Source organism: Hippocampus zosterae, chromosome 15, assembly GCF_025434085.1.
Source record: "Hippocampus zosterae strain Florida chromosome 15, ASM2543408v3, whole genome shotgun sequence".
NCBI lineage: Eukaryota > Metazoa > Chordata > Actinopteri > Syngnathiformes > Syngnathidae > Hippocampus > Hippocampus zosterae.
The window spans coordinates 6,850,539-6,868,656 of NC_067465.1; the positions used below are offsets into that span (position 1 = coordinate 6,850,539).

The 18,118-nt window shown below is 47.0% G+C and overlaps 2 protein-coding genes across 3 annotated transcripts; one reads left to right on the forward strand and one right to left on the reverse strand.

Moving 5' to 3' along the window:
• The first annotated feature begins 6,389 nt into the window (after positions 1–6,389).
• Positions 6,390–9,463, forward strand: fitm1l (fat storage inducing transmembrane protein 1, like). Its single transcript, XM_052087750.1, has 4 exons — positions 6,390–6,598; positions 6,978–7,117; positions 7,187–7,494; positions 8,239–9,463. The coding sequence occupies exons 1-4, from the start codon at positions 6,475–6,477 to the stop codon at positions 8,864–8,866; spliced, it is 1,200 nt and encodes a 399-aa protein (XP_051943710.1). The 5' UTR covers positions 6,390–6,474; the 3' UTR covers positions 8,867–9,463.
• Positions 9,464–9,689: 226 nt separating this feature from the next.
• Positions 9,690–17,364, reverse strand: trnau1apb (tRNA selenocysteine 1 associated protein 1b). Of its 2 annotated transcripts, none has more exons than XM_052087754.1 (9): positions 17,188–17,364; positions 16,678–16,775; positions 16,009–16,108; positions 15,233–15,285; positions 14,742–14,870; positions 13,056–13,172; positions 11,549–11,837; positions 11,292–11,331; positions 9,690–10,511 (listed from the first exon to the last, which is right to left on the reverse strand). In XM_052087754.1, the coding sequence occupies exons 1-9, from the start codon at positions 17,221–17,223 to the stop codon at positions 10,375–10,377; spliced, it is 999 nt and encodes a 332-aa protein (XP_051943714.1). In that variant the 5' UTR covers positions 17,224–17,364; the 3' UTR covers positions 9,690–10,374. The 2 variants fall into 2 exon arrangements, with proteins under 2 accessions (XP_051943714.1, XP_051943713.1); XM_052087753.1 differs by having other exon boundaries at positions 11,292–11,334.
• Positions 17,365–18,118: the final 754 nt, after the last annotated feature.

Below are 18,118 nucleotides of genomic sequence, written 5' to 3' on the forward strand. Positions count from 1 at the left end.
TGCCAAATCATTTTTCCAAAGTGAGGCTCGGAGAGGATGGAAATGCCTGTCAAGATGCCGGCGAGAACAGACACGCCGAGTGAATATGTGGGTGTGTGATCAGTTATTTTCAGCTGATCGCAATTATTCGAAAATAATTGGGTGTTAAAAAAATGTTTGGGTTTTTTTTTGTTTTTGTTTTTAAAAATATCATATTTAAAATCTTTTACGAACAAAAAATACTGGAAAAATGTGATCTTTTTTTTCCAGTGGCTGGGCACATGTAAAAACACCCCCACAATACCGCCCGCACACGAGTCAGGTGAGTTCACCACAACGCCATCAGTGACTTGTGGACAAACAAACCCCACCTGCCCCACCCCCCAAAAAGGTTTGGAGTTTTGACTCCTTTCACTAAATAATAAATTAGAAGATTGTATCCATCCATCCATCCATCTTCTACAGCTTATCCGGGGCCGGGTCGCGGGGGCAACAGCTTTAGCAGGGAAACCCAGACTTCCCTCTCCCTAGCTACTTCTTCCAGCTCTCCCCGGGGGATCCCGAGGCGTTCCCAGGCCAGCTGGGTGACATAGTCTCTCCAGCGTGTCCTGGGTCTTCCTCGGGGTCTCCTCCCGGTGGGACATGCCCGGAACACCTCACCAGGGAGGCGTTCAGGAGGCATCCGAATCAGATGCCCAAGCCACCTCATCTGGCTCCTCTCGATGTGGAGGAGAAGCGGCTCGACTCGGAGCCCCTCCCGGATGACCGAGGTTCTCACCTTTAGAAGAAGATTGTATGATTGTTCGTAAATTTCTCGCTGTTGGCGTCGTGGCGCAAGCGGTGTGGGTTCAATTTTGAAATCAGCCAATGTCATTTGATTGATGAAACAAATAGAACTTGTGGACATACTTGAAAGGAATGGATCCTGAATGATGCAGATATTGATTGCTTTGGGGGAAAAAATAGTGAAAAAAAAGAATGAAGGGCCAGCCGAAGGTGAGTGTGAAGCGTTGGTTGTCTGTATGCGTCCTGTGATTAGTTGGCGACCAGTCCGGGAACTCATCCACGCCAGGCCCAGAGTCAACTGGGATAGGTTCCATCTCCTCCTTGACCCTGACAAGGACAAGCTGTATCGAAAACGAGAATCTCATCTCCAAGTTGGAGCCCATTTCTTCAGACCTTTCCCAGAACCTGGAGGAGAGTGATATTTTGCACCTACCACAGGTAGCCACGTGGGGGCACTAAAGAACGCAGAGAGGGCTCATCTTCGACCTTGACATTGAGCACTCGCTCCAAACATAAACACGCCGCATTGATGATTTTATTTTGGCTTTTGAGCATTTGGACACCTTCTTCGACAGCACATCTGATTGGTATTTATAACCCCTTCATATCTTTTCTGACCACACGGTTCCGCAACATAGACACAATGCAGACACTCGGTGTGTTGTGTGTGTGTGTGTGTGTGTGTGTCTTTCAGAGACCTCACTTGGCGGTGGCATTTGCACTTGATAGCACCGGGCCAGAAATGAAGTCACTGCTCCAGTAGATGAGCTAAGCCATGCACACACAATCATGGGGAGTACAAAACAACAGCCGACTGACAGAACTGGCAGCTTTCCTCATGTCGTTTGAAACGCCCACATGACAAGTCAGTTCATGGCTTGTGAGGAACTACACTGGAGATGGATATAAGAAAAAAAAATGCATGAACTTTAGAAAATGAGCTGATTTCAGTTTTGACCTTCATTGACCTTCAAAGGTTTAGGGAGGGTTTTTTTCAAAGCTTTTAAGTATGTTTCAATCAAAAGCTATTCAACGTTATTGCCATGGACTTTGTTATACTGTGTGTGTCACACACACACACAAACACACACACACACACACACACAGTATTTCTTGGATATCCTGTGTGGTTGTCGGGTACACTTGGAGTATATAAGGCTTTCTCTCCAGCATATGGCGCTCGACAAAGCCAGCCTCCCATTCAGCCTTACGCGAACAGTTCCGAACGGCGGTCCGCACTTGGACCAAGTCTTTTTTTTTTTTAATTCACTCCGATTTTTGGCTCAACCTTATGGAACATATTCCGCAGCAGTGCAAAGGCAGAGGCATTTCGGATTTAGCGGCAGCTGCCCGCTTTGTCAGTCAATGCGCCGGGTGGATTAGGGGTGAGATTCGAGTGATGAGAGACCGCGACCACACGTTGATCTGAAGTCCCGATTGACAGATAAACAAAGGTTATAACCTTTTCAACCTGTGCTTTCTGGGAAAAGTCGAAATTGGTTGTCGTCAACGGTAGCTGTGGTTTGCCCCTGACGCTTTGGCAGCGTACGCGGGTTTTATCGGCAAGTAAGATGTCCGCGGGTGGCCTTCAAAGGCAAAGCCGGGAAAGCTTGGCTGTTGATGAAATGATCTCATAAGATCGGGGTAAACCTTCCGATGCGAGAATAATCCCCTGTCAACAATATCTGGCGTCTTTCAATCAAACTTGGAAATACGAAAATAAATAAGTACGATGGAAAAAGTCCGAAAAACAGCTCCCGTACATGAAAGTGTGTTTGTAGTAAGTTATAACTTTTCTTGTGCGTGTCAGGAGCCCAAAATGGATGCCTTTGATTAGCCATGTACTCCAGCTTTCAGAACGATTGGCGCGAAAATGGTCAAGCCTTCTCTTTTGGCATCGGATGCCAAATGATGTCTCGATGATGAAGAACAGGTCCACAAAGAAGCAGAATTTACTCTCGTAACATGTTTGGCAAAATTTACTGGGTAGGTCATCAAATGAGGAGGGGCTGTAAATCCATGGGGCCCCACGCACCACATGTTTCATTTCGTCCTGTATCAAAATCTGAGTGGGAAATCACTTTTTGGGCTCAAATTTTTCTCACACAATTTGTCTCACACGGTCAGAGGTATTGGGTTCGATTGGGGTTATTTTTGTGATTGTGACACCGACAGAAAATATCGGGGCGCTCAATAGCGACCCGCCAGGCTTTGCGTTCTGTCGCCCCCTGTTGGTCATTGTTGTTTATGCTCCTCCGGACGGCTCGTCGCCGGGAAAGTCAATTCCTTGCGTGTATTGTCTTTTTACCAAGTGCTGGACGTGGAGTAACAACGAGTCACGCAATTATACAGTGAAACAGTACATGAATGACACAATAACAGCAGACAGCATATGCTTGGTCATATACCCAGTCAGCAAAATTGGTCTGGCCCAGCTCTGGGGCAGACACGGCACGTACACTTGGCCCATATACCTCAATGATTGACGGACGGTCCTGCGGTGGCCCACGTCTACCATCCAGGATGTGGGCCGCATTCGGCCCAGATCTGAGCCGCATTGTAAAACCATATCTGGCCCTACTCTGGCCCGACGCTGGGCCAGAAAAGGTTCCTGATATCAGCCTGAATTCAACCTCAACTCAGCCACACCTTTCATGAGCCATATTTGACCCACATTAAAAAAAAGGCTCCAAATCAACTGTTATAAAAATATGTTTATTGTCATAATTTGTGAACCTTACATATTATTCCACATACACTGGAAAAATTACTTTTCTTTATTTAACAATGAACACAAGGTCCAAATTGGGTTGCAGGTTACTCTTGAATGGGATTTTTCTGTCCATCAAATTGTTGAACTCTCCATGTCCTCTTTTCTTCTCATGCTCTCCTTCCTGTCACCATCCCGATCAAAAGCCAGTATAAAAACGACCATGTAGGCGTTTTTAAACGAAAAAGTTTTTTTCGTCTAAAAATGCTTTACTATACATGGTCATTTTTTATCGGGTAAAAACGCCTTACGATACATGGTCGGGTTTTTTGGGCTAAAAACGCCTTACTATACATGGTCGTTTTGTTTTCGGCTAAAAAGCCTTACTATACATGGTCGGTTTTTTTCGGCTAAAAACGCCTTACTATACATGGTCGTTTTTTTCGGCTAAAAACGCCTTACTATACATGGTCGTTTTTTTCGGCTAAAAATTCCTTACTATACATGGTCGTTTTGTTTTCGGCTAAAAAGCCTTACTATACATGGTCGTTTTTTTCCGGCTAAAAACGGCTTACTATACAAGGTCGTTTTTTTTGGCTAAAAAGCCTCTCTATACATGGTCGGTTTTTTTCGGCTAAGAACGCCTTACTATACATGGTCGTTGGGGGTTTTTTTCGGCTAAAAATTCCTTACTATACGTGGTCTTTTTTTCCGGCTAAAAACGCCTTACTATATATACATGGTTGTTTTTTTTCGGCTAAAAACGCCTTACTATACATGGTCGTTTTTTTCGGCTAAAAATGTCTTACTATACATGGTCGTTTTTTTCCTGCTAAAAACGCCTTACTATACATGGTCGGTTTTTTTCGGCTAAAAAGCCTTTCTATACATGGTCGTTTTTTTTCCCGCTAAAAACGCCTTACTATACATGGTTGTTTTTTTCGGCTAAAAACGCGTTACTATACATGGTCGTTTTTTTTCGGCTAAAAATGTCTTACTATACATGGTCGTTTTTTTTCCTGCTAAAAACGCCTTACTATACATGGTCGGTTTTTTTCGGCTAAAAAGCCTTTCTATACATGGTTGTTTTTTTTCCCGCTAAAAACGCCTTACTATACATGGTTGTTTTTTTCGGCTAAAACCGCCTTACTATACATGGTCGTTTTTTTTCCCGCTAAAAACGCTTTACTATACATGGTCGGTTTTTTTCGGCTAAAAAGCCTTTCTATACATGGTCGTTTTTTTTTCCCGCTAAAAACGCCTTACTATACATGGTCGTTTTTTTCGGCTAAAAATGTCTTACTATACATGGTCGTTTTTTTCAGCTAAAAATGTCTTACTATACATGGTCGTTTTTTTTCCTGCTAAAAACGCCTTACTATACATGGTCGGTTTTTTTCGGCTAAAAAGCCTTTCTATACATGGTTGTTTTTTTTCCCGCTAAAAACGCCTTACTATACATGGTTGTTTTTTTCGGCTAAAAACGCCTTACTATACATGGTCGTTTTTTTTGGCTAAAAATGTCTTACTATACATGGTCGTTTTTTTTCCCGCTAAAAACGCTTTACTATAGATGGTCGGTTTTTTTCGGCTAAAAAGCCTTTCTATACATGGTCGTTTTTTTTCCCCGCTAAAAACGCCTTACTATACATGGTCGTTTTTTTCGGCTAAAAATGTCTTACTATACATGGTCGTTTTTTTTCCCGCTAAAAACGCCTTACTATACATGGTCGGTTTTTTTCGGCTAAAAAGCCTTTCTATACATGGTCGTTTTTTTTCCCGCTAAAAACGCCTTACTATACCTGGTCGGTTTTTTCGGTTAAAAACGCCTTACTATACATGGTCGTTTTTTTCAGCTAAAAAGCCTTTCATTACATGGTCGTTTTTTTCGGCTAAAACCGCCTTATTATACATGGTCATTTTTTCCGGCTAAAAATTCCTTACTATACATGGTCGGTTTTTTTTTCGCTAAAAACGCCTTACTATATATACATGGTCGTTTTTTTCGGCTAAAAATGTCTTACTATATACATGGTCGTTTTTTCCCGCTAAAAACGGCTTACTATTCATGGTCATTCTTTTTCGTCTAAAAACGCCTTGCTCTACATCACTGGTGTCAAACTCATTTCACATTGTGGGCCACATACGGCTTCGGTCGTGGGCCAGTGGGCCGGACCATTAAAATGATACCATACATTGCTATAAACAACCAAAACAATGTCTTTCCTTTGTTTTGGTATAAAGAAGCACAAGAACATTTGGAACAAGTTGAAATTTAATGAACGTATCTTTTACAAAACATTTCATGAAGCACCTTACATTTCCTTCAACAAATGTGCAATTTACTTTTATCATTCACATATATGCATTGATTGTACAAACTTTAACAAGTATTTGTTATTGAAAAATATACACCTACACCTTACAAACGAAGGAGAGTGCTATTAAATGTGTAAATGTGAGAGTGCTATTGATAGCGTCTGCTGTCATGGGTCTGTCTCAGTGACGGACTGAGGCTGCTGTTGTCTTCTTCTCTGGTCAAAACAGTGTCCCTGGCGGATACTCAATGAATTGCACCTTATTAAAAATATTAATTCTGTGTCTTTTATGCATCTTTGTTTTATTTTTAAATTATCCTGCGGGCCTGATTGAACCTCACGTGTGTGTGTGTGTGTGTGTGTGTGTGTGTGTGTGTGTGTGTGTGTGTGTGTGCGTGTGCGTGTGCGTGTGCGTGTGCGTGTGCGTGTGTGTGTGTGGGTGTGTGTGTGGGTGTGTGCGTGTGTGATGAAATCTGAAACTGCATTTAAGGGTGCCTCAACACTGTCTGGCCATAAACGGGCCTGAGTTGCACATTGATTTCTGGCCCAAATACTTCACTCCACAACTGGCCGTCATCTGGTTTGCCAGAGTCAAGCCAGTGCCTCCTTTGCCACTCGTGGGCCGTGTTGGGCCCACATGCATTACGCCAGTGCCGACTCAAGGCCAGCTGTGCCAGCTTCATGCCGAATCCGGGCCAAATGCCTTTACTGACTGGGTATGATCCAAAAGTCATTCCATTTTTTCCCACCCAGCCCACAAGGAGAAGCAGATGGACTGCCACAGCTGTTGCGCTTCAGCGGAAAGGTTAGTGCTATTAATAAACGCGCAAACGCACACACACATTCCATTTGAATCGGTACTCATAATTTGTATGGCATGTTTAATATTCATGCCGTTGTGTGTTCTTGCTTCTTGTGAGATAAATCCTACATACAATCAAGTTACTGTACTTTATTTGCCCTTTGAAGTGATTTCCGGACAAAAGGACATTGCCAGGTCCCCATCATATTGCTGTGCGTGTGCGTGTGAGAGCACGCGCGAAGGTTGGGCGTCTTGGACAAGCTTTCAGTTTGCGGCGGTCTCTGCGGAGGGATTTGGGTCAGTCAATACGCAGCAACTGACTCGTGTCAAATTGTTGCTCAAAGTCAAAGAAGACTCGTGGCGGCTCGTGTTTCTCCCGCAGTCCTCACAGACACTCCGTCGTGTCGCGAGTCTCACCGTGACTTGGGAATTTTCGCGGCTGGATTTGCCAGACTGAGATGCCGCAAAGCTGTTGGCTCGCTCGACTTGCCCTGCACGGAGGCGTCGGACCGAGTCGAGGCAGTAAGCGATCAATGCTCAATTTGAATTGTGTGTTTTCTTTCCGACGCGATTATTTTGTCTTGCGTCCAGGGAATCCTAGCCTGGCTTCCTATCTCCCGTGACGGCTCGTGCCGGACAGAACTCTGTTGGAGGACTTCGTTGGAGACGGCAACAGGCCATTTCTTGCGTCCCGGTAAGAGGTTTGCGCCGTCGGGAGAGATGGTCCTCAACGCGATGTTGGTGATCCTGACGGACCTGGCCGCCCGGCTGCTGGGAAACACTTTGTTCCGTCGACACTTCCACCTCGCACTGTCTGCCGCAGTCACGTTCGGCCCGGTGCTGAGTTTCTGGGTGTCCCGGCACAGCGTCTTCGCCAAGAGAAGCCACTTCCTTTACAGGTGAGGCTGCTTCCTGTCCGCCACGGGTGGGCGCGTCATTCGCAAATCCGTCATCGTTCGTCATTATTCTTCCTGACCGGCCCGGTCTTCCACGCCGTCACTCTGTCGTCGTTATTTTTAACGTGCTTCTTGCCACGGTCCGTTATGGTGTAGTTACGGTATCGCGCCACACGGTGGCGCCTCTTGGAACGTCACTCGATCACACTTTTCCAGAAACCTGAGGAAAACACTTTTTCTTTTTGTCGTGCATTCACGTCAGGTGTACCCGACAGCTGCGCTCATGAATGGCGCGTAGTGAAGCTGAGGAACTGTTATTTTGTTAAGAATAAACAGGTGTTTGCGGAAACTCGAGAAGTCTTTGCACCTTCGGCTGCACATGTCCAGGACCGGTTTCTGCCACGGCTCACAACACCACGTTACTTCGTTCCACCTCGAAATTACATTTCGTCACGGCTATTTTAGGCCTGTCAGGAAAAAAAATAAGATTTATAAGGGGAAGAACACACAATTGTATTTTTTTCTTAACGGCTTGGGGCACCCCCAAAAAGATATTAATGATTGCACTACACGGATACGGTCACTGAATGAAAAAACAAACACACACACCACCCACCCGGGAACACCAGAGCAGAAATTTGAACCCCGAATGTCAGAAATGTGGGGCCAAGGCAAAAGCCGGTCGTCCACGGTAGAGACGATTTATCACAATGATCAATCAGTAATTTCTGGCTCATGTCCTTCCAGGATGTTTTTGAAGTCTGGCTGGGGATGGACGTGCGTCTTTGTCGGCGCCTTTGTCTTCCTTTTGTCCTTCTCCTCCCGCCGTTCCCTCTCGCTGTCACTCCGTCATCTCTCCCGGCTCGCAGCGGCCGGTGGACTTTGGTTCGTCTTCTGCAAACTTCTCGACGCGCTGGAAAATGCGACGGGCAGCTGCTACGAGCATCTTCCGGGCAGCTCGGAAACCGGCGACGATCCGCTTCCTCTCTTGGTGTTGCGAGAAGGGGCGAGCAAGGCGGAATGCCTCAAAGCCGGCATGCTGTGGAGAGGATATGAGGTTTCCCAGGACGTCTTCCTCCTGTGTCTCTGTTGCCTCCTGCTCGCCGAAGAAACGGCGGTGTTTGGCCCTTACCTGTGCCGGGGTGGGGTTTCCGACGGCCCGCTGAGGATCCTCTTCCTGTTCTGCGTTCTCCTGCTCAGCCTGTGGCTCTTCCTGCTCGTCTGTCTGCTCGCCTACTTCCCCCAGTTCCCCACTCAGCTCTTAGGAGGGGCTCTGGGTTGTCTGAGTTGGAGGGGATTGTATCAGGGGTGGTACTGCCAGGGTCCCTGCTGGTACTGCCCTGGGAGACCTGGACTCGGTTTGTTGCAAAACTAAGACCGCCTCGGAACACGGAGATCCCGAGTCAGGGCGCAAGTGGAAACTCGAGTGATGGAAGGATTGTGGGCTCCTACCCCTGGGGGTGACCGCGGAAGAAAAACGGGATGTGAAAACTGGTGAGACTGCCACGCCGAAAATGTGAGTGGTGTTTGCTGAGTATGTTTGAAATCACATTTGAGACACTGCCTCAATGACTTGCTGGGACGCACAGTATTTTGTCCAGCAGCTCAAAATCCACACTTTGAGACAAAACGAGTTGTTCAGACCAAGCAACGAAAATCGGATTAGCGATGCAAACATCTGTTGAGTCTCTGTCGCTATCAAGAGAATTTCAACGATTGGGATGATTCATTGACGTGAGCCGTCATTGTCGTCCTTCCCTGATTTTATCGGACAATTTTGGGGGAAAACCCCCAAAACAAAAACATCTGTTGCTCTACTTTTCACGGGTGCTGATCATTTCTCTCATATTCTACAAGACTCTCATCAAGTCTGACTTTGAAACATTTGGTTTATGTGTGTGAGAATGTTGAACAAAAGAGGAAAGCGTACTATAGCTGATGTTCATTAAACAATAACTTTTCACGCATCCCATTAAGTGGCGTTTCCATGCTCGATAAGCTACTGAATCAATGTGCTCGGTTGGCGAGGGAAGTCCTCTTTCGTTTGTGTTGTTTATTGTTTTACTTTTTACATTTTAAGCGCTTTGTTACAGCTGCAGCTGTCGTGAAAGCGCAATATAAATCAGGATGTACTGTATGTATAGTTGTAAATCGCAAGCTCTTTGACCTTTTCGGTCTTAAAATGACCAGGCCCGGCGACCCTATTGCAAGTTTTATTGACCAAACGGTTTCAGAAAAGATAAAATATCTACGGTATTCTACACCCAAAAAAAGCCTCATCCCAATCAACAGTTCAGGATGCAGCTGTGACATCCATCCTTTGAGGCAGAAAACGGCAACGCCATCAAGTATTAATACGCCGACGGTCAAGGCGTTCATACGACAAGGTTAGTTTAAAAAGCACAAAAAACAAAAACATACCATTCGTCAAGCTTCCCCGAAGTTCAATCGCGACCTCATTAAGGGGTCCTTCGCAAAAACCTGCCTGAAGAAAGAAGAATCCCACGTGTGCCCAAACAAAACGAGCGCCTTCCCGGAGTGAGCGTCCCAAGAATCGATGGCATCATTTGTACCGTTTTCTGCAGTGAGCCTCGACCCAACTCGGATGCGCCGCTCCGGCCAATGTGAACATCCGGCAAGGTGACCCCCGCGTACTTTGGCGCACACGGCGGCACGAGGGGCTCACGTCACCTCACTCCTCCTCGTGAGACCGGATCTCACCAACAAGGTTAAACGATCAACACATAGCGTACTCGCATCTTTTCAGGACGACGCTCGGGAGCTCGATGCGGCGGGTCGGCGTTTGGACAGGCGGGCAAAGACACGTGCGGCGGTCCCGGGGGGTCGAATGAGCGGCGGAAATCAAGGCCCGATTCAAATGGATTAGGAGAGTAACGGGACGGCAGAGTCAAAAGAATCCAGTGGCTCCCAGTGACAGTCCATCAAGGCATCGAAGAGCTCCTCGCTGCGCTGCATCAAATCCGCGTTCCACTGCTCCACGTCGCACTCTTGGAAGGGCACTGCAAAACGCCAAACGGTAAGCGCCGGCCGGGCAGAGGCAAACGCAACCAAAGACGCTTTCTGTCCACGCCGACCGCCCGGGCGCCGTCGAGCCCCTGCTGATTTGTACTCGCAAAAGGAGCAAGTGTCTCAGGAAATGGAGAAATATATCCATCCATCCATCCATTTTCCGAACCGCTTGATCCTCACTAGGGTCGCGGGGGGTGCTGGAGCCAATTGTCTTCGGGCAGTAGGCGGGGGACACCCTGAATCAGTTGCCAGCCAATCCCAGGGCACACAGAGACGAACAACCACTAGGGACAATTTAGAGTGCCCAATCAGTCTGCCACGCATGTTTTTGGAATGTGGGAGGAAACCGGAGCACCCGGAGAAAACCCACGCAGGCCCGGGGAGAACATGCAAACTCCACACAGGGAGGCCGGAGCTGGAATCGAACCCGGTACCTCTGCACTGTGAAGCCGACGTGCTAACCACTGGACTATCGGGCCGCTGGAGAAATATAGTCCCCTCAAAATGATTGAACAAATGTGCGCGAGTTCCATTTTTTTTGCTCAAGGGTCGTTAACGTTCAGCCTACCGTTAGCGCTACGAAATGATCTTGCGGCCGTAAGAGGGGATAATGATCCAAATAACGAGGAGCATCCAAAGTGATTTTGGATTTCCGAAGTTATCAACAGCCGCCGGACGAAGGGTCCACCGGCGTTCAACCGTGGGTGTCATCGGACAACGAAGAGGCTTTCACGTGCACGGTAAAAGTGAGAGACTCGAGCGTTTGTTACCTTCCGCGTTGTCCTCGCCGCCGGCCGTCTCTTCTTGACTCTGCTGTGGACCAATGGAAATTCAGAATATGAGGACGTCAACTGATCCACAACAGTATTTCAATTTCAATGCCGATCGGGATGATTGTCCTCGGAGAGCCGGGTGTTTTTTTTTTCGAGTGCTATTACTTGGATGTAAAAACGCGGGGGAAGCGCTGCCCCGATGCGTCTTTCCGCAAATACGCGGATGGCTTTGTAGGCGAAGCAATCTCACATACCGGCGCATTTCCGGTGGCGTCGGAAGTCGGAGGCGGAAAGCCCGCGGGTGGCGGCGGCGGCGCCGCGTGGCTGGGCGGCGGGTATCCGTAGGGGCCGTAGTTGTAGTTGTAGCCGCCGTTGTAGCCGCCGTAGGCGCCGCTGTTATAGCTGCCGTACTGATCGTAGCTGCCCCACTGAGAGTAGTAACCTTGCCCCGCGCCGTTGGGGTTCCCATAATAACTGGATGGCGGCTGACTGTAGGTGGCCGGGTAATTGGCACTGGGGCCCACCCAGGTGCTCGTCTTCTGGCTGCACAACAAGTCAAGGAGAAGGCATGCAAAGCTCAAAATACAATACAATACATGCTGATTTATATAGCGCTTTCACAACAGCGGCAGCTGTAACAAAGCGCTTTACAAAACAGTTAACATAAAGTAAAATAATGAACACAACACATAACATAAAACACGGACAGTCGTGCAGTCCTAACCACTTTTCCGTCACACGCTTTGTTGTTTGAAGCGGTTTGAGATGAAAGAGGAGAGAATCAAAGTGTCCTTTAACCAGTGGATCAGAGACGTCATGCTCAAAATGTGCACACGTCGGCTACAAGCTAAGTTTCAAAGTCAACAAGAAGCTGTAGCATCCATTGACGAAAAAAAGAGATTGGTTCACTTCTCCTGTCCCCTGGAAATCCATTTCAATTCCAAGCGGCGACTCACGGTTCCAAATACGCATCGGCGCTCTTCGCCAACGCTCTTCTCTCCTCATCCTCAACTTCAGCGGCCATCCATCCAGCCGCACCAACGCCGACTGTCCAACAGCGCCGACATAGCCACTGAACAAATCGGGGTTGTGAAAAATGCTGCCCATTACTGGCGCAAAAAACACACGCGTCCCCAGGTCTGTCCAGCACCGACAGTCAATGGCGCCGACATTCCTCCCAATCAAAATCTGTGCTGGTACAGGCGTGCTGCCGAGAAGGCGCAACCACCAAGCACAGATACTGCTCCTTTGACGAATGTCGTGGCCAAAAAAAGCGCCGAAAACAGTCCATATCAGGTCCACACAATGAAACAACAAACAACATGTGACAAAACAAAAGACAAAAACAGCAAAAAAGAACAAAAAAGCAAGGCTCTTGAAGAGCACTTGCCAAAGGCTGCCTACTCGGGCGCAATCTTGGGGGAAAAAAAAAATTAGATTAGACTCTGAAGGTGCACAAATCTAAATTGAGATTTATCTATATTTTGCAACAAAAAAAAGGCCCAATTAAAAATCTGCGATGAACGAAGATAAAGTGGGCGTTCGTTCTTTTTGTAAGATTGGATATTCTTCCCATTCCGACTTTCACAAGGCCTTTATGAGCATACAAGGCTTCAAGGTGTCATTTCCAGGTGGGACCGGTGAGCGGCAAACGCTTGCGTCGTCCACTTTCAAGGTGGATGGACGCGTTTCAAATGCCGCTCAGCCCGAAGTTTTCCGGCCTCGAAGCCAAATGACGACGAAGAGGGAAAGCATACTTACGCCTTTGCCACGGCAAGACTGAGTCGGAGGGCCTTTCCCCCGAGCATGGTGCCCTGGCATTCCTCGATTGCCTTCTTCTGCTCATTCTCATCTCCAAACTTGACAAAGCCGTAACCTCTGCGAGCGAGACAAGAGTCAGACCTCCTCTCGGCGCCGGGCTACAAGTCGTACTTGTGATTGCAAAGCAAGTGATATTGAGAACAGATATTGAGAGAGAGATATATGAATATTTGGGTATTATTATGGTAGAACTGAAAACTTGTGGTTTTACTTTTAACATGAAGTAGCATCACTTCAATTGTGAGTTGCTCTTGCTTAGCCTAAATGGGGGAAACAATAGTTTTAGCATGACAAGAAAACACTTCTTCAGGCTTTGAGTAAAAAAAAATGCACGTCGCAAGTGACCGAGGTCCCTTGTGTTGTTATCCAGAAGCTACAAGACGACAGAAACAAACAAACAAACAAAAACAAATTACGATTACACGCTTTGTCATCATACTGATCGATCACATCTAAGTACACCGGTGATTCTCAAGAGCGAGGCACGCATGCCTGGAATATTGCCACACCGTCAGCTCTGAGAGTTCGGATTTTCTGGGAGGCCATGAAGGCAACCGACTGGAGCTGCATTTCAAATTCTCCGGGCGAGTCAAGAGACGGAGAGAGTGAATCTCTGAAGGCGGCAAAAGAGGTCCAAAATTCCCCTTGGAAAACTTTTTTTTTTTTAAAGCGGCTTACCCGAACATCAAAAGGAAGTCGAAGAAGAAATGGAACAAAGTGTCGCCCAAAAGAAGTGTCATTCCTCTGGTGTGGCACGCGCAAGGATATCGTCCCGTGTTCACTTTTGGACTCCCACCGCCCGTCTGGCGCCGCATACTAGTCACTCCCGTCTTTCGTGCATTTATTTCGTTTCGAGAGCTGTCTGCATTGCGCTGGGTGACGTTCAGACTACAGTTTGGCTTTTGGGTTCAATCCCAACTTTTTACGTACGTGCTTAGATTGCAAGAACTGAAAGCGCCTTCGAATGTCGACGCCACAAGCCCACGTGCAGAAAATATGACGTCGGGTGACAAAACCAAAAAGACGTCACGTGGCGTGGCGCGGTGCTTGTCGGAGCTCCCACGCGTAGGGGCTCATTTTATCATCTGCTGTTTTTTTTCTCTGGCTTGGAATCGATCGGGTCGCGTCTTCCTGATGGTTTTCCTTCCAGATCTGATGCGAGTGACCGACCGGGCTTCTCGTTCCGTCTCCCCCACGTTGCTGATTAATATCCCTGTCGTCTTTTTGAAGGGGTTGTAACCGAGAAGTCAATTCATCGTGTGTTTCTTGCATACCGGGCTAACAAATCGGATTCTGAAAGGCTTGCGGCCGGGTTGTCCCAGCCGTGTTCAGCGACTCGTGCATTTATTTCGTTTTAAGAGCTGTCCGAGCAATTTGGAGAAAGCAAATGGCTTTGCGAGGGAACCGTGATGTCTTGCTATTTTGTACAAATTAATGTGACGCCGTTGCACATTTCAATTCTGATCAGGGAACTACTCCTGGGGGACAAAACTGCCACCTTGGTGGTCCAACATTTTGGGGCTGGCCCTTGGTGTCCAAAGCTTTGAGAACCACCGGTATACAGCACATATCCGAGGCAAGATTTCATTCAACCGGAATTGCTCCTGCCGCGGTTAGCTGACGTACCTGGAGTAGCCACATTGGTCGGTGACGACTTTGGCCCCCTTGCAGGAGGGGAAGCTCTTAAAGACTTGGTGGAGCTGGCTGTCGTCCACCTCGGAGGACAAGTCGCCCACAAAGACGGAGAACTCCGGCCTTGGAGATGAACGGACAGAATCAAAGTCTTCCCCTCTGTTATGTATCGATGTAGCGCCCGGGGCATTCTCGTCCCCGCCAAGGATTCGGCATTTCACGTGCATTGAAAATGATTCCCACGAGCTTCTTTGCATACTCGTGATTGCATAAAACGGGACGGCGGCTCAGTGAATGCCGCCAAATCCCGGTCCTCAGATGGCCGCGGCCCTTCGTGCTTTCCATGTGTCTGGTGCCACTCTGACAGATTTCAGACCGTTTGGTGAATGCCAAAGATACACGTGAAATGGTCTCCACCTATTCTCAGTGGCGAGTCCGGCAGAAGAGACGAGAAGGACACGAACGGTGCCATTTCTCCAACTTACCCCGCCTCTTGTCGTTTCCCATAGGTGGCAAAGTTTAGCTTAAACTTTCGAGGCTGCGGATGGGAAAAGAGAAGACACTTAGACAACCGCAATCTCGGCCAAGTCCTGTAGTATAGCTCTGATATTGCTGGGAATCAAAAGAGATGTCATTCAGGTTATTTGTGTTTACATACCTCCGCCACCTAGACCAGCCTTTAGCCCATTCCTCAGTTAGTTGCTACCAGAGACTTTATTCACCAGCTTCAAACAAGTTCACGCACGTACGAGCCGCCTCTCGGCAGCGGGTACGAGCCAGCGTGGATGGCGGAGCACGGCCGCTTGGCCGGCTCGCAGGGCCGACAGTAATTTGGTCGCGGTACTTTCATGCATCCCTAGACTACGTTTCCTCGGGTGCCGCTTAATTCACGGTCAAATTGTTCTCACGCATGCCAACGCATTAAATGCATACATGCCGCACAACGTGTTGCCTGCAGAAAAGGGGAAAATACACTTAATATGGGACTACGGGCTCAACGCTGAAACCAAGCCTCTCTTTTTTGGGGTTTTGTTTTTTTTTATGAAGGAAAACCACAACGCGTGAACTTAGGAGCAAGCATTTTGCTTCGACCACGACAAATGGAGGACGTTTGCTAATTGAGTTCTACTATCGACTCGCTATGATGATGGTGTGACGCTATTAAAATACAGAATACCATTGAAGAAAAAGGAAAGGTCAGTCGTATTCACATATGGAATGGAGAATTGTTGACATTATGCAACTCGTAATGAGGCCATACCGGGTTTGAGCCAGGAACCAATTTTCCGTTTAGTCTTTGAACGCAGCGGTCGACGCTTGCTTCGTCTGCCAGCTCCACAAAGCAGTATCCCGCAGAACCCCTGCGCAACAGGACAAAAAAAAAAGTGAGGGACACGCTGAAAGAAAATGTCACCTCTTCGAGGCGTTATCGATTTCGTCTCGCGGAGGTGGTCAGTGCAAATCTCGACCTCAACAGATCCCTGGGGACAACGCTGAGGCAGCAACACCACAACACCACAGGCCAGTATGGCACATACTGTACACGGTTGGGACTTGAAAGGATAACTGCACCGGCACAGTTTATTTCACTTAAGTACAATGCATTTGCAGAAGGAACTATTTGCTTTGAACCATTTCAGCATGGACAATTTTATTATAATTTTCTCAGCAATACGTGTCCAGCAAATCGGTAATTAAGTTCAATAAACAAACAAACAAAAAAATTAAAATCCTATAGTGAATCGGGGAACTTATGTTTAACTTGTTCATAATGTTCCAATGACTTCTAGAAATATAGGTTCAGCGTCTTTGTTGTTGTTGGACGCTTATGAATCGTGATGTTGGTACTTTTTGTTGGTAACACGACGTAAAAAATGGAGAACCACTGCCATAAGGTAGACCGCGAGACGAATCTTTGAAGGGAGCTTACCCTGTTATCTTGTGAGTGATTATTTTGACTCCAAGCGGTGCTTCGCCCATAGCACTAAAGGCCTGTTTGACGAAGTTCTCATCCATGTATGGGTCCAACTAAACAAACGTAGGAAAGAACATGTACAATCGATGTCTTGATCCATTCATCGCACAACAGGTCATGCACATAAGTATGGGGGGTGGGGGATATAACGCTACAAAGCGTGGCAGCACTATGCGGGCAAGTGACGCATCTTGTCGGATCGAGTCAGGACACTGACGTTTGTATTCGGGCTAGCGTGAGAAATAGACAACGACCAATCTATCGCACGTCTAACCGCTCGAAACAGAAGGTGAAAATATATCCTACAAACGGGTTCAAGGGATCGATTACGTTCACGGCAAACACGACAAGTCAACAAGATTGCGGACAGTAAACGAGAACGCCAGCTTCGCCCGCGTCGCGCTCGGAACTAACTAAAATTAGAACAAAGAGAACGCTACAAAAGTGAAAGGACTTCAAGCATACATCACCCATCCAGAGACTCGTTTGTCTGTTAAACATCTTGTCAGCTGAATTGAAGAAAAGTTGACGTCCAAAACGCCAGTTTTTGTTCGAAAAGTAACTCGGCCGCTGGTTTATTTTCCGTATAAGGCTGCTTTTGCATTTCCGGCTCCTGTTGCTTCTTCTTCGTCGTCGTTGCCGTCGTCCTCGTCTTGTTCTTCTTCTTTTTCTTCGTATTAATCGACCCACACACAAGAGGGCTGCCCTCTGTTGTTTTGGAGCAGAAGACAGGTGCTGGCAGCAAAACGGGTAATTCTCCCTGGTGGTTACATCCAGCAAGAGGATATTATGTGCTTGTCACCAGACGTCGAATACGCCTCCATCGTCGAGATCATAAATTTGACTTATTAATACTTAATAAAGTAAAAGCTTTTTTTTTGTTAATGATATGGTTCGGGTTGCCTTTTGATGTTTTCTCATGTCTGTGATTAGATATGTGTGCCACTCGCATTATAATAAATATACAGCCACTTTAGCGTCCATTTATATATCAAGTTTGGAAACAGAACATCTATTTTCAAGGGTTGTGTCGGAGTGAATGCTGATCCTAAATTTGAAGTCATGGTTCATATTACTTGTCATAATCATTCTCATCATAATTGTGGTGCTTGAAATGCATCCTGACCCATTACGAAATTATAGTTGACGTGTGAATTCATCGATGTTTTTGTCACTTCATGAGAATCCGAGGCATGAAGGTTCTTGTAGTTTTGATATGAAGAAACCAGTCCGTCTATGAATTTGAAAGTAGTTTTACTCCAGCAGCACCAAGAACGCGTTACAGGCTTACTCGTGTAGCAAATCAACCTTCGAGCTCCCGCGACACCTTGTGGACGGGTGGTATAACAGCAGGTTAGAATGGCTATGCAATTGGGACATTACCAAAATAATAAAC